This window comes from Zeus faber, assembly GCF_960531495.2.
Source record: "Zeus faber genome assembly, chromosome: 9".
Lineage (NCBI taxonomy): Eukaryota > Metazoa > Chordata > Actinopteri > Zeiformes > Zeidae > Zeus > Zeus faber.
In genome coordinates, this window is record NC_137197.1 from 5,905,890 (window position 1) to 5,920,087 (window position 14,198).

A 14,198-nucleotide genomic window follows, 5' to 3' on the forward strand; every position below is an offset into this window, starting at 1 on the left:
CGGGGGGGGGGGGGCGGCTCTAATTCTACTGAGGCCCCATGTGACGTAGGAAGGGGGTGCAAATCTGCTTGTTTCATGTTCTCTGAAATAGACAGCTCACAAAAAACGACTGAGTTGTCTTATTTCACACTTTGTGTGTTTGTAGTTCCATTAGAGACCTTAACTGATGTGCACAAGCACTGAATAGGTGAGTTTTTCTTAATAGGTCTAAGACTCGTTGCAGCGTTTAAGACTCTCCGCCCACAAAAAAACCCAAAACAGATGAGCTTGAAGATGCTCCCTGTGTGATGCAGCTTGTGGCAAATGTTGAAGCAAAGCTAGATTTCTATTTTACAGTAAAGAAAACCTAAGTGACAAAATAACACCTGTGTTGCCTTTTCGTAGTCTACATGGACGTGTCACACGCATCAAAATGGCTTGAATTTGAGATAACATGGCTCGCAGCTTCCTGTTTCTACCTCTCGGTTCTGTGTGTACGCAGATTTACAAGGGTTTGAATGACACACTCAGCTTGACGACGGTAATAATAAAACAGTCCACCTGGCGTTTCAAACACGCAAAGTAGAATAAAGTAAACAGTATACAAATCCATTTTATTTGAAACAGCATAATCACTTCAGAAAATAAACTATTTTTGGATTTGAATTAAATCAGTCAGACTTAAAAAAAAAATGCAAGATTTACAGAGTAGGAAAGACTTACCCAAACAATGACTCTTAAGCATTTTTAAGGATTTATCAAAGGCTGGTTTGAACTTGAACAGAAATGCTTCCCTACACTTTGTTCAGTGTTTCTCTGGAACCGGACAGTTCTTCAAATACAACCATAAAACACAAATCCTCTTAAACAATATTCTATGCGGTCAAATAACTGAGTTTCACATTAGAGTTGTTCATGCATGAAAAGTGCTACTTTGCTGAGCCGGTTGTAGGAGTCTGTCTGATTTGCAAACCGCTACGTAATAGAGCAACATATCACCTGTCAATAAATGGGAAAACGTTGTTTTATTGCTATATTATGCTTATAATAATAATAAGAATAAGATAATATTTCACACTTTGAACAGTGAAATTTGAACGAGAAAGCTGGAAATGTTTCACGCTTTATCCTTATTTCCAGCTCACCCGCGACGTAGTCGATAAATAAACATGATTCCCATGTGGATCCGACATCCAGGAATTGTGCAGGGCACCGTGAGGCGTAAGAGAAGTGAAAGACTTTAAACACGATCCAAAGCGTCACAGAAAGTTACTGCAGTCTAGCGGAGCAAATTAAAGAACTGATCCCCTGGATGTGATTGTGCTCCATTGAGCTCATGTTCTATTTCTTAGTCATAATGTTTACAGAGCGGTTTCCAAATGTCCATTCAGTGTGACAGAACTTAATATCACTTATAAAACACAGATCTCCCACCTCCATCCCAAAATCAAGTCAAAAGTCGAAAATCGCCTGCAGTGTAAAGACACTCCTCAAGGTGGTTATAGTGCTTCTGATGCCAAAAGAAATGTAAAAGAAAGTTGTTTTTTTGTCTTTTTTAATTAGCCCTTTTTCTAAATAAGTTCAGCACATTGGACAATCGGTTCTACCCAAACACCAACTCTCCAAAAAAAAAACCAACCTTTTTGTTTCTGTTCCACTTCATCCCGCTGTGCTCGACTCGCATCCTTCACTTCCAAATCGTCCACTTCCACGAGGCCTTCCCGGGGCTCCAGGGAACCTGCCGGCGCCGTGTTTTCCACCGAGCCGAGCGCAAACAGCGTGTCAAGTCAGACGGCGTTTCACAAGAACTGCAACGTGCAAACTCCCCTCCGTCTTCCCTTCATCATCCTCTTCTTCAGTTTCCGCTTCCACTTCCTGCCACGGAATCAGCCGGCGGTCTCGTCGAGGCTCGCAGTGTGCGCTTGGGGACACGACCGTGGCGATCCCAGTGTCCGCCGCTGGGCGCGCTGGGAGGCGGCTCCGCTCAGGAGGTTTCAGGATCTTATTTAGTGTTTAGATTTCTCAGGGTTTTTGTTTTTTCTGTTTGTTTGTTTTTGGTTTTTTTTGTCCCGAGAAACTGGGGATTCTGGGAGTTTCGTCGAGGTAGAGGCCGCAGGACCTGGAGCGCCGCTGCTCCAACAGCTTGAAGGACACTTTAGCGTCTTTGGAATGTAGATAGAATTTTCAAGGCCAAGAAAAGTTGACGATAGAAAAGTTAAAAAAAAATAAAAATAAAAATAGCGATTGGCGGCACGGTGGCTCGGCGGTTAGCACTGTTGCCTCACGGCGGGAAGGTCCTGGCTTCGAATCCCGGGTCCTTCCTGCGTGGAGTTTCGCATGTTCTTGCCGTGTTTGCGTGGGTTTCCTCCGGGCGCTCCGGTTTCCTCCCACCATCGAAAGACATGTTCCATGTGAGAGACCTGCCCAGGGAATACGGATGAAAATCATCTCATTAGTTAACTCCGGCACATTCACGGTGACGTGGAAACTCAAATGACGATTAATGAGCACTGTCCAGGCTGAATAAATAGAAAAACGTTTTCTCACTCCGACAGCCTGTTTGTTCTCCATGCTGCGCCGTGGGGCGAGTCACGTTAGCAGAAAGAGTGTGTTTAGGAATATTCAAATACTTTTCTTTTTGACCCTAAGTGACTCCTGTTTTTAAATACCCAAATTAAAATCTTGTGAAATGTTTTTATAACTGCAATCCTAAATCAAATGACGAAATCCTTCATTCGAATAAGCCTTCAACGCCACGTGTTTATTCCAGGAATCATGTTGGTATATTTACTTATATTAAAATACATTATTTTATTTATATCCTTTCAATTTAAATGCCTAAAATTCATCGCTGTATTTCCCGTTAATGACTTGCACGGTACATTCAGTACAACACTCTTTCAGCAGCATATTTCTACCTTAAGGCCGCCAGCAGCAGTCTAGCAGCTTAAAATATATTTCCAATTACAGTTTGGTTTCCTTTATCAGTCCTTTTATAAAACAGTTTTCTTTTATAATCTGTAATCTCTGGAGGTTATGTTCAGAGTCAAAGTCCACGTTATAGGAGCTGTCTGTCTGTCGGCTCATCACCATGTTGTGAACAGCTCAGTTTACCTGGTAGGTGGTGAGAGGCAGAATCCGGCGGTTCAGGACCGGAACACGTGCACGGCTCGCACGACGTACTGGCGACAGATGGGACACTCGTTCATCCTCTTGCCACACTTGGTGCAGGTGACCATGTGGCCGCACTCCAGCAGGACGCAGTCGATGGGCGCGTCCATGCAGATCTTGCACAGCAGGTCCTCACCTCGTCCTGCGGGGAGCTCATCTGCGAAAAACCAACACACCGCAAGACGGTCACACGCGGTCCCCTTCCCTCCTCCTCCTCCTCCCCCGACTCTTCGCTAAGGAGCTGTCCGGAGCGCCGGCTCACCCTGGTTCTGGAGCTCCTTGTGCTCCTGGTAGAGACGTCTGACCCTCTCCATCAGCTCCCACTTTTCACAGCAGCCTTTGTAATTGACGAAGTTCCTGGCGAGGATTTCCTTCAGCTGGCGGACGCTCAGCGCCTCCACGTCCTCCACGTTGGAGAGGTCGGACAGAGAAGCCCGGCGTCCCGACGTCAGGAACTCCTCCGTGTCTGAGGACTGGACAGGGCCGAGCAGGGTCAACGAGATTTATTCACGTTTAAAACAGACGACAATCTCTCTGGAATTACAGCGAAAGGGGACGTGCGGTTTGAACCAGTCAGTGAACACAAAAATGCACCGATGTTCAAAATAATAGGAAAGACACCGGAAGTAAACTACGCGACTGAGAATCCAAAGTCTTGTCTTGAGAAGTTCCTTTTTTTTTTCCATTGACTTCCATTTAGTCTGATGTTTTTTGAAGTAGCATCTAGTGGCCATTTGCTGAACTGCAGTTTAAAACACTTCCACGTCAGCTTCGACACTCCTTTTGGGCTCTGCTCACAAAAAACAGCTCCTTTAAGAAAGAGTGAGGTTCAGTAACTGTTTTTTATTTCACTGTATGTCTTTACTACTTTAGCTGAACAACATTCACGGCTCACATTGTAAAAGGCTTTCTCTTCGACTTGGAGACAAACCAGAGCAAAAGTACTACTATAGTAGTGGTAATACGGAAGCCATTGTACTGTAGTTGTATTAGTACGGTGGTAGTATGTTTGTACTATATGGATTCTGTGTGTGTAGTTTTACCTGCAGCTCGTGTCCAGTTTGATGGTCAGTTTCACTCTCGGAATCAGACTGCAATCAAAAACAAACACCAGTTAGACACCAGTTAGACCACCAGTTAAGACACCAGTTAGACCACCAGTTAGACATTACATTACATTTTGTCATTTAGCAGACGCTTTTATCCAAAGCGACTTACAATTATTCAAACACCGACGGACGCAGCCATCAGGAGCAATTAGGGGTTAAGTGTCTTGCTCAAGGACACTACAGCATGCTAGCAGGAGGAGCCTGGGATCGAACCAGCAACCTTTAGATTACTAGACGACCAGCTCTACCTCCTGAGCTACCATCCCCACAGACACCAGTTAGACCACCAGTTAGAGCACCAGTTAGACCACCAGTCACACACCAGTTAAGACACCAGTTAGACACCAGTTAGAGCACCAACTAGACACCAGTTAGACGCCAGTTAGACCACCAGTTAGCCACCAGTTAAGACACCAGTTAAGACACCAGTGAGAGCACAAGTTAGAGGACAAGTTAGAGCACCAGTTAGACACCAGTTAGACACCAGTTAAGACACCAGTTAAGACACCAGTTAGAGCACCAGTTAGAGCACCAGTTAGACACCAGTAAAACCACAAGTGGCAGAGAAAAAATGCGCTGGCAGTGAACCTACCCTAATTTTCTTTTTTGACAGGCTGTTGGCATTTACATGTATTGTGGGCAGGGATCCCACGCTGAGGAATTTTTCACACCAGTTAATAAACTCATGACGTCATGAGTGGAGTGGGGGGGCGGGGGTGTCCTGTAATGCACGGGTGCTTATTACACGTGGAGATCACACATGGAGGGAGACAGGTCCTGGTCCAGACCTGATCTAAGGTCTTCGAGAGCCTCCTCTCCTCCCGTGATCAGTGGAATCTGACTGGGCAGACTGTGCTGCGTCAAAAAGCAGCCACTTTCACTTTTACTTTTGTCGCATCCAACTAAGTATTGATAACATGCTAGTATTTTACAAATTCAACTGATTGTGAGGTGCAGTGGACCAGGAGGTAGAGCGGGTCCTAATCAACAGTTTGCCTGTTTGCCCCGGCAATCGTACCCAGCTCTTCCTGGTGGCATGTTGAACTTTCCCTGAGCAAGACACTTAACCCCTGACTGCTCCCGGTGAGCCTTGCATGGTTGCCTCCATTGAGGTGTAAGTCACTTTGGACAAAAGCTTCTGATGGATGACGTAATGTGCCGTAGCCACGCGCCGCTGCCACCTCCATGCCGTAGTGCCAACCTGCTGCAGTGAGTCGCTGCTGCACAAAGTGCTCTGGCATCAGAGAAACGCACGACTGTAGCTTCCATCAGGCTTGTTTTGTGGATTTTTGCATAAAATCTTGTACCAGCGTACTCTGATGTCAAAACACAGCCTTGGCAACCACTTTTAAAAGTGGTTGCCAAGTCTGACAAAAATGTTGCGGAATTACAATTATATTACTTTATAATTGAGTGATAATGATCCAATATAATTCTAACCCATATTTTGACATTAAGTAAATGACAATAAGAAATCAGAAATATAAATTTACAAAATCATTTTTTGATTATTTTAATTTATTATTATTAATTTTTAAGTTGTTTTAGACAATGTTTAGACATTTGCTTTTTGCTCGGACGAAATTATCCATCAGCCCCTGTATGGATGTTCCAGTTCTCTGCTTCATATTTCAGCGGCCCTCTCATGTTGTGTTTATCCGCTGCGCATTTGTCTCTGTGACTCATTCACATTCAACCATGGTGCGGTTGCACAAACCGTCATTCAAAGCAGCTTTAGTTTATGTACAGCAAGAAAAATGTCTAGCTCCTCTGGTCAGTTCAGCAACGCTGGGCTAGAGGTGGAGTTCCTACCTGTCCTGCATCCTGAGGAACCGTGCCAGTGTAAGCAGCTTGTGGGGGTGGAGCCTCAGCGTGAGCAACTTGTGGAGGTGGGGCTTCAGCACTAGCAGCTTGTGGAGGTGGAGATTCACTGCTAGCGGCATGTGGAGGTTGAGCTTCGGTGCTAGCAGCTTGTGATGGAGGAGCTTCAGGGCTAGCGGCTTGTGTCGGGGGAATTTCGGCACTTACAGCTTCCGTATAAATCACAGTGGCGGGAAAAGACGTGGTCCTCGTCGGCGGGATCTGAGGGCTGAAGCCGTCTGATGACGGGGTCTGCTGTACTAACACCAGCTCCACCAGCTCCTCCTGCACACAACAATAACACTGTCAAAACAATAAACAACAGCAACATAGAGACCAACACTAACCCAACAAGGAGGAGGTTGAGGAGCCCTGGTCTGCGCTGAAGGCCTCTCTAGAGTTAAACTGAGTCCAGTTAAGAGCCAGGATGCATTCCAATTTTCCCATAGTGCACTGGTGTGAAGAGCATTCACACGGGACGTCGACGTGTCAAGTGAGATTCCAAACCGCAGGGGGGGCGACCAAGTCTTACCCAGGAACAAACTGCAATGGACGGATTGTACCGACCGACCGTACATATGGGTGGTACCTACTGACCGGGTTTGCCGACGTCGCCATGGGGTTTAAGCGCACCTTTTCTCTGCACAGCTGAGTGGGGACCTCGTGCAGGTGGAGGTAGTCTCGCAGGTCCTTCACCTTCAGCCTCATCAGCTCCGCCCGCTCCAGGAGGTTCCCGTAGAAAAGCTGGCAGGTGTGGCAGAGCCGCGGCCGGAACTCCATCTCCACGGAGCAGCCGCCACAGTAACTCTTCTTACAATCCACACACACATGCTGTGCACGCACACACACACACACACACACACACACACACACACACACACACACACACACACACACACACACACACACACACACACACACACACACACACACCCATTTTGTTTTTGTTTCTTATATTGTATTATTACGATCTGTCTCTGGAATGTTACAGCCGGTTTAAGGGTTCACAGGTTCGGTATTTGGTGAGATGGAATGCCGCTCAAGCTGCTAACCAGATCGATTGGCTTCATATTCAGTTTCCCCTAGTGGATAAATAATTCTCAGATTGAGGTTAGGTCGTCTACTCTACATCGTCTGGAGCTCCTATTTTATTCTGGTAATTAATGATGATGTTGGCCATGTGTGAAAGGTGCCTTGGATCCTCGATTAACACTGAGCTTTGGTGTGAAGAGTAAAATCTGTTGTTTTTTTACGGACTTTGTAAACTGTAGACTGCCTATGACTCAACTAACATTTGGCTGGTATAAAATACTACTACTACTACTACTGTAGTCTTGGTAGTAGTAGTCATAGTGTTGTGGCTATTGTTGCAATTAATTAATTGGATTTCAATGTGAAACACACAATACAGGTCACGATTTGAAGATTGTATTGATTTTTTTCCATTGATGCCGTCGTAATCAATACATAGACGTGTATCTACACAGCGTTCAGTTACAACATTGAAGGGTCATGGGTGCCCATGTGCTCATTGATGCACGTGGTTGCTTATGGGGCTGTGTAGCCACAGACCGGTCAGAGTGCCCACACTGACCCCTGTCCACCACTGAAAGCGCCTACAATGGGCACGTGAGCGTCAAAACGGGGCCATGGGGCAGTGGAAGATGGTGGCCTGCTCTGATGAATCATGTTTTCCTCGACGTCATGTGGATGGGTGGGGTTAGGGTCCAATCCGACGGAGCATCAGTGGCATGTGCTGGAACAACAAGCCCGATCCACGGGGGCCCCACCTCCAACTTCCAGGACCTAAAGGATCTGCTGCTAACGTCTTGGTGCCAGATACCACAGGACACCTTCAGAGGTCTTGTGAAGTCCACGCCTCCACGGGTCAGCGGAACGAAGGGGAGCTACACATTATTAGTGGGGGTTTTAATGTTGTGGCTGATCGGTGTATATCAATGTACTGATATTGTCATGATCTCCGCCTTCTTCTACTTTCCCCTCCCTCTCCTTACCTGTCCCATTAGCCCAACTCTATTCACCTGCGCACACAGCTGTTCCAGATCTGCAATCTAACCACTATATATGCCTCTCTCACCAGTCACCCATTGCCAGATTGTCTTCGACGCTTGCACCAGACTCTCCAACGTTCTCCGGACTGATTCCCTGCTACGGACTCTGCCTCCCTCCGACCACGTATCCTGCCTGCCTCCGACCACGTATCCTGCCTGCCACTCCGCCTGTCTTCTGTCTGCACTCCTCGTTATCGAACCTGCCTGTCCCCGACGATGTATCCTGCCTGCCCCTTGCCTGTCCTCCGTCTGCTCTACAAATAAAAGACATTACCAAATATCCCTGCCTGTCTTTGTGCTGCAATTGGGTCCTAACCACACCCGTTACAGATATTGTACCCTATTGATATATTGGCTCAGTGGAGTGGCGTGGGTCAGTACCTTCCGGGCCGGACTGTCCAGGAGCCGCCCGCAGGCCTTGCAGCTGGGCCCCGGCTGGCTGGTGCAGGTCTGGATGGAGTCCTCCACCAGGTCCGAGTCCATACAGGACCAGCTGCAGCAGGGCGCCCACATGCTGCCGACACAAGACACAGAGCAGTCCTTCAGTCTCAGCGCGGGGACACATTTGGGTTTGTGTCGGTCCAACACGTTAAGATTTATAACAAAACACCGGCTCAGAGGCTTATCGTATCAAGGTTCCTAAGTTCCTCATTATTAATCAATCAGTGGGTGAGGGAGTGGCTCTGGCAGAGCTTTTTCGGTGTGTATCTGTATTGTTTCGTTTATTTTTGTATTGTGTGTCTGTACATTTGTGTTTAGGACTCCCTAAAAAAAGACATGTCACCTCAAGGGCTAAATCCCTCTAATAAAGAGTTGTATGTCAATTTAATACGCATTAGGCCAAGGACCACATTTGATTGATTCAATTTTCTCCTGTTCAGTGTTTTCTTAACCACTGTTGTTGCCACGTGTGCCGTGAACATTTTTCAAATACCACTTGAAATGAATAATAATGGAAACAAGATCTTGTGCCCTGCAAGAGCTGCAAGGCCACACTAATTTAGAAGTTCCCGTCCCAATAGCGGCTCCGTGTTTGTCACAGTAAGCTCAGGTTTCACACTGAAAGTGAGAACTATTTGTCGGCCAAACATAAATAACCTGAGTTATACGTGTTGGATGACGTTTTTGTGGTACAAATAATAGGATCGTGGTGTGACGTGATTATTTAATTGTAAAATAGTGTGTGTGGCAGAAAAAAAGGTTGGGCTAACACTGATAGAGGAGCCCAATCTGAGAAGATTTTTATTGTTAGAAGTGATTTAGTTCAAAATTCCATACCTGTCCATACTGCATATACAGAGACGACATTTTAATGGGGCGGTGAAGCAAAATAATTTATTCCGCCATTTGTAAGAAAAGGGTTCCTCTTTCTCTCTTTTTCGCTCTCTTTACAACCAGTTACAGTGGAAACCTCTTATTGTGATCACATGTGTCCGGGTCAAGAAGAAAAAGAAGAAGAAGAAGAAGAAGAATCTTTATTTGTCACACAGCACACCACACTACAACACATGCATACACACACACACACACACACACACACACGCACGCTTTGGATGGTGGCCGGTGAAATGAGGCCTCTGCATTTAACCCACCTGGCTTGTCCTTCCTCCGGGGGGGCAGCCAGGAGCAGTGGGCAGCATACGTGGACGCACCCGGGGACCTGGTGACGAGTGTCCATTGCTGGTCAGACGATGACGTGTGCATGTTTTTTGGGGGGGGGGGTCCTTACTGACGTTAGGTGGAGGAAACCCCATGTGAGCACGGGGAGAACATGCAAACTCCACACAGAAAGGCTCCTATTTGGGAGATAACCCACCGGAGCACGGTGCCAACAGCGCCCCAGGCGGCAATCGAACCCAGGACCTTGCTGTGAGGCAGCAGTGCAATGCACTGCGCCACCGTGCCACAAATTCATCACTATGAGCGGATGATTATTATTTTTTTCTTTATTTCTGGGACAGAATCATTCCTATACAAATGCTGTTTAAATAACTCGCTGATAGTAATGAAGTAGTCAGCTTACAGCGTTCATGTTGGTCATACATGACGACATATGGAAAAAAAAAAAAAGGTTAATTTAAGACTCGTTTCTCATGATTACCATCTCAAGGCTCTGCGGCGCATGGGCTCTGCGGCGCATGGGGCTTTTTTTGTTTCGTTCAATAAGGAAACGAAGGAAAAGAAATGCATCAAAAAAAAAACTGCAGAGCGGTGACGGCTCCCTCTACATTACGCACTTACACCACTGCTCTAAACTTGCCACTTACCACTAATCAGTCTTGGTTTTTCCATATGTTGTCATGTATGGAAAGACCCCCATGAACGCCGTACGCAGAATACTTGAACACTGTCAGCGAATTATTTAAACTGCTGTTTGTACAGCAATGATTCCGTCCCAAGCTTTTTGATCTTTATAAGCGGTTTCCACTGTACCATTTTTCTCCCCCTCACACATGGGACGACGGACACACACACGGTGACGTTGTACCATTCGCGTCCTGCAACCTCGCAACCTTTTTCGAGAAGGGAGGACAATCCCCTCACCTCCCCAGCTACATCGGGGGAGAGTTGTGATGTCACAAAGTCATGACGACGCCAGCCGTGCGCAGTCTCTCTTTCTGACTTTACAACATCTGTTAACGCAAACCTCCATAACCCGAGGCCGTTTTACAAATCTCTGCTGTTTTTTTGGGGTGATATTCTTAGGTTCATAGAAAGCACCGTTTTTAAAAGAAAACTGATGAGTGTCTGTCACTGGTTCTTGTTGTAGAGACAGACGGACACGACAGACAGATTAAAAAACTATTTCTTTGGGAATCAAAAATTGCTCGTTATCAGCTTCAAAACACACCAACTGGATTGAAAGTCTGCTTTAGGCGACATGTGGGATCTCATAATTTATTTAAACTGCACGTCACCACAGAAATCCTATCTGTACTCTGTGCTACCTGTTAGTACTGTTTTACTTTGTGTGTACTGTGGTACTATGACTATGTTATTACTTTAGAGGTCCTGTTGTCCTGTTTTACTTTGTGTGTACTGTGGTACTACTATGTTAGTATTTTATAGGTCCTGTTGTACAGTTTTCTAGTGTGTACTGTGTGCCACTATGTTAGTAATACTATACTGGTGATAGTAGTACATATAGTAGTAGTTATAGTAGTAATGGTGGTACATATATTAGTAATAGTAGTACTTATAGTAGTAATAGTGGTAGTTATAGTAGTAATAGTAGTAGTTATAGTACTAATAGAAGTAAATATAGTAGTAAGTGGTACTTATATTAGTTATAGCAGTAGGTATAGTAGTGAATAATAGTAGTTGTAGAAGTAGTACTAGTAATTGTAGTAGTAATAGTGGTACTTATATTAGTAATAGGGGAAAGTATAGTGGTATTTATATTAGTAATAGTAGTAGGTATGGTAGTACTTATAGTAGTAAGTGGTAGTGGTAATTAGAGTACTAATAGTAGTAGTACTACTAGTGGTAGTACTACTTATAGTAGTAGTTCAGTAGTTCTTGTAGTACTTATAGTAGTAATAGTAGTAGTTATATTAGTAGTTATAGTAGTACTTACGGTAGTAATAGTAATAGTTATATTAGTAGTTCTCGTAGTACCTATAGTAGTAGTTCTAGTAGTAATAGTAGTAGATCTAGTTGTAATAGCAATAGTTTTAGTAGTAGTGGCTAAACATGAAGTATAAATACCGGATCCGCGGTGTGGTCCCGCCCGTAGACGACGAGCTGGAAACGGCTCTTTAAACTCTACAGCAGCTCCGGTCGGTGAAGAAGCTCCATGGAAGCCGAGGAGAACAAGGAGGAAAAAAGAGCAGAAAATCAAACGTTTCTAACTCTGTTTACGAACAAGTGTCGGTTAAAAGTTCCACGGAAGCAACCAGGAAGTGGCTCGCCTGGTCCCCTAGCGGCCGCCAGGGGAACTGCGGTGTTACGTTCCACGCGTCACCACTGTGTTATTGAACAGGGCGCTAGTAAAAGAAATACCACATCATATGCAGTATTTAATCGGATAACGGTGTACAAGAGCAGGTGTTACAACAGCAAGAACGGTTCAAGTAAAATACAAAAAATAAAAAATAAAATTATAATTCAAATAAAATATGAGGACATTTATAAACAGAAAGTTTTCATTGCGGGCAGGTGCCACTTACGCTGAAGTAAGTGCAACTGGTAACCACGCAATCAGTTTGTTGTGCGTGTGTGTGTGTGTGTGTGTGTGTGTGTGTGTGTGTGTGTGTGTGTGTGTGTGTGTGTGTGTGTGTGTGTGTGTGTGTGCGTGTGCGTGCGTGTGTGCTTATTCCAGACGGACTGGTTCTTCTGTCAGCGTTGCTCTGGGGACTCATCGCTGGCAAACATGGAACGAATTCCTCCTCGCCAGGGTCATAACAGCCGCATGCTGTCACAACTTGCCATATTTTGTAACAACCTGTTATTGCACATGTTGTGGGGGCGCCAGCAAAGTTGAATGTAGTATAACAGTCCATGGTGATGCTGTCTACACCCAGAGGTTTTTACCCCTTGGGTTCAGTATGTGTGCGTTCCTGATTATTGTGACTGTTATTGATATTGTTGTTGTACTGATTCTGCTTCGGCAGCGCCACCATTTCTATTAACACCGTATTCACAGTATTTTTGGGTTACACGCGTGATGATTACGCCATGTCCTATTGAGCGCGTCAACTCGTTGTGTTTGATTGAAACACGGGTCAACATGGACATGGGTTTGCCTCAATTGCTTGCGTGAACAGGTCGGCGGCCATCCGTGTGTAAATGTGTAATCCGTAAATATAAAACACATTCCACAAATACAAAAAAAAAAAAAAGATGTCACCTCAGCTCACAAAAATATTTTTGTTGCAAATATAAAACGCACGTGGATTAGTATTTACACATGTGGATTAGTATTTACACATGTGGATTAGTATTTATAGTTGTGGATTAGTATTTGCACATGTGGATTAGTATTTACACATGTGGATTAGTATTTGCACATGTGGATTAGTATTTACACACGTGGAAAACTATTTACACACGTGGAACACTATTTACACATGGATCTGCAAACACGCGTTTTTGGGAGAAACTTTCCGCCTATTTTCCCAGAGCGCGTTATCGCCTGCGGATGACGTCATTTCCGCATTTCAAAATAAAAGCACGTAGTCTTTCTACGGGCGGTTTCTTTGCAATGAGTATGAATGATGAATCAGTACATTCATTGATAGCAGAGTGGGATAGATCCACGTGTGTAAATACTAGTCCACGTGTGTAAAACACAGATCCACATGTGTAAATACTAATTCACGTGTGTAAAACACAGATCCACATGTGTAAATACTAATCCACGTGTGTAAAACACAGATCCACATGTGTAAATACTAAGCCACGTGTGTAAAACACAGATCCACATGTGTAAATAATAATCCATGTGAGTGAAATGCAGACCCACATGTGTAAATACTAATCCACGTGTGTAAAACACAGATCCACATGTGTAAATACTAATCCACGTGTGTAAAACACAGATCCACATGTGTAAAACACAGATCCACATGTGTAAATACTAATCCACGTGTGTAAAACACAGATCCACACGTGTAAATACTAATCCATGTGTGAAAAATGCAGATCCACATGTGCGAATACTATTCCACATGTGTAAAACACAGATCCACATGTGTAAATAATAATGCACGTGTGTAAAATGCAGATCCACGTGAATGAAATGCAGACCCACATGTGTAAAACGCAGATCCCCATGTGTAAATACTAATCCACATGTGTAAATACAAATCCTTATGTGTAAATCCTAATCCACGTGTGTAAAACGCAGATCCACATCTGTAAATGTGTGGCACGGTGCATGCTAATATAAGTACCACGGTGCATTGCACTGCTGCCTCACAGCAAGAAGGTCCTGGGTTCGATTCCCGCCTGGGGCGCTGTTGGCACCGTGCTCCGGCGGGTTATCTCCCAAATAGGAGCCTTTCTG

General features: G+C 44.9%; 1 protein-coding gene across 1 annotated transcript; it reads right to left on the bottom strand.

Moving 5' to 3' along the window:
- Positions 1-572: 572 nt before the first annotated feature.
- Positions 573-12,034, bottom strand: rffl (ring finger and FYVE-like domain containing E3 ubiquitin protein ligase). The gene is made up of 8 exons (XM_080006481.1): positions 11,900-12,034; positions 8,573-8,705; positions 6,753-6,950; positions 6,072-6,404; positions 4,194-4,241; positions 3,413-3,623; positions 3,094-3,307; positions 573-2,399 (listed from the first exon to the last, which is right to left on the bottom strand). The coding sequence occupies exons 2-7, from the start codon at positions 8,702-8,704 to the stop codon at positions 3,126-3,128; spliced, it is 1,104 nt and encodes a 367-aa protein (XP_079862607.1). The 5' UTR covers position 8,705; positions 11,900-12,034; the 3' UTR covers positions 573-2,399; positions 3,094-3,125.
- Positions 12,035-14,198: the final 2,164 nt, after the last annotated feature.

Bases quoted from the DNA above. Each gene is read 5' to 3' on its own strand.
- rffl (XM_080006481.1), bottom strand. From the start codon at position 8,704: ATGTGGGCGCCCTGCTGCAGCTGGTCCTGTATGGACTCGGACCTGGTG. The intron at 6,405-6,752 runs GTGCGCTTAAAC...TGTTGTGTGCAG, and splicing joins CTCAGCTGTGCAGAGAAAAG to GAGGAGCTGGTGGAGCTGGT. The intron at 3,624-4,193 runs GTAAAACTACAC...GGCCCTGTCCAG, and splicing joins AAACTGGACACGAGCTGCAG to TCCTCAGACACGGAGGAGTT.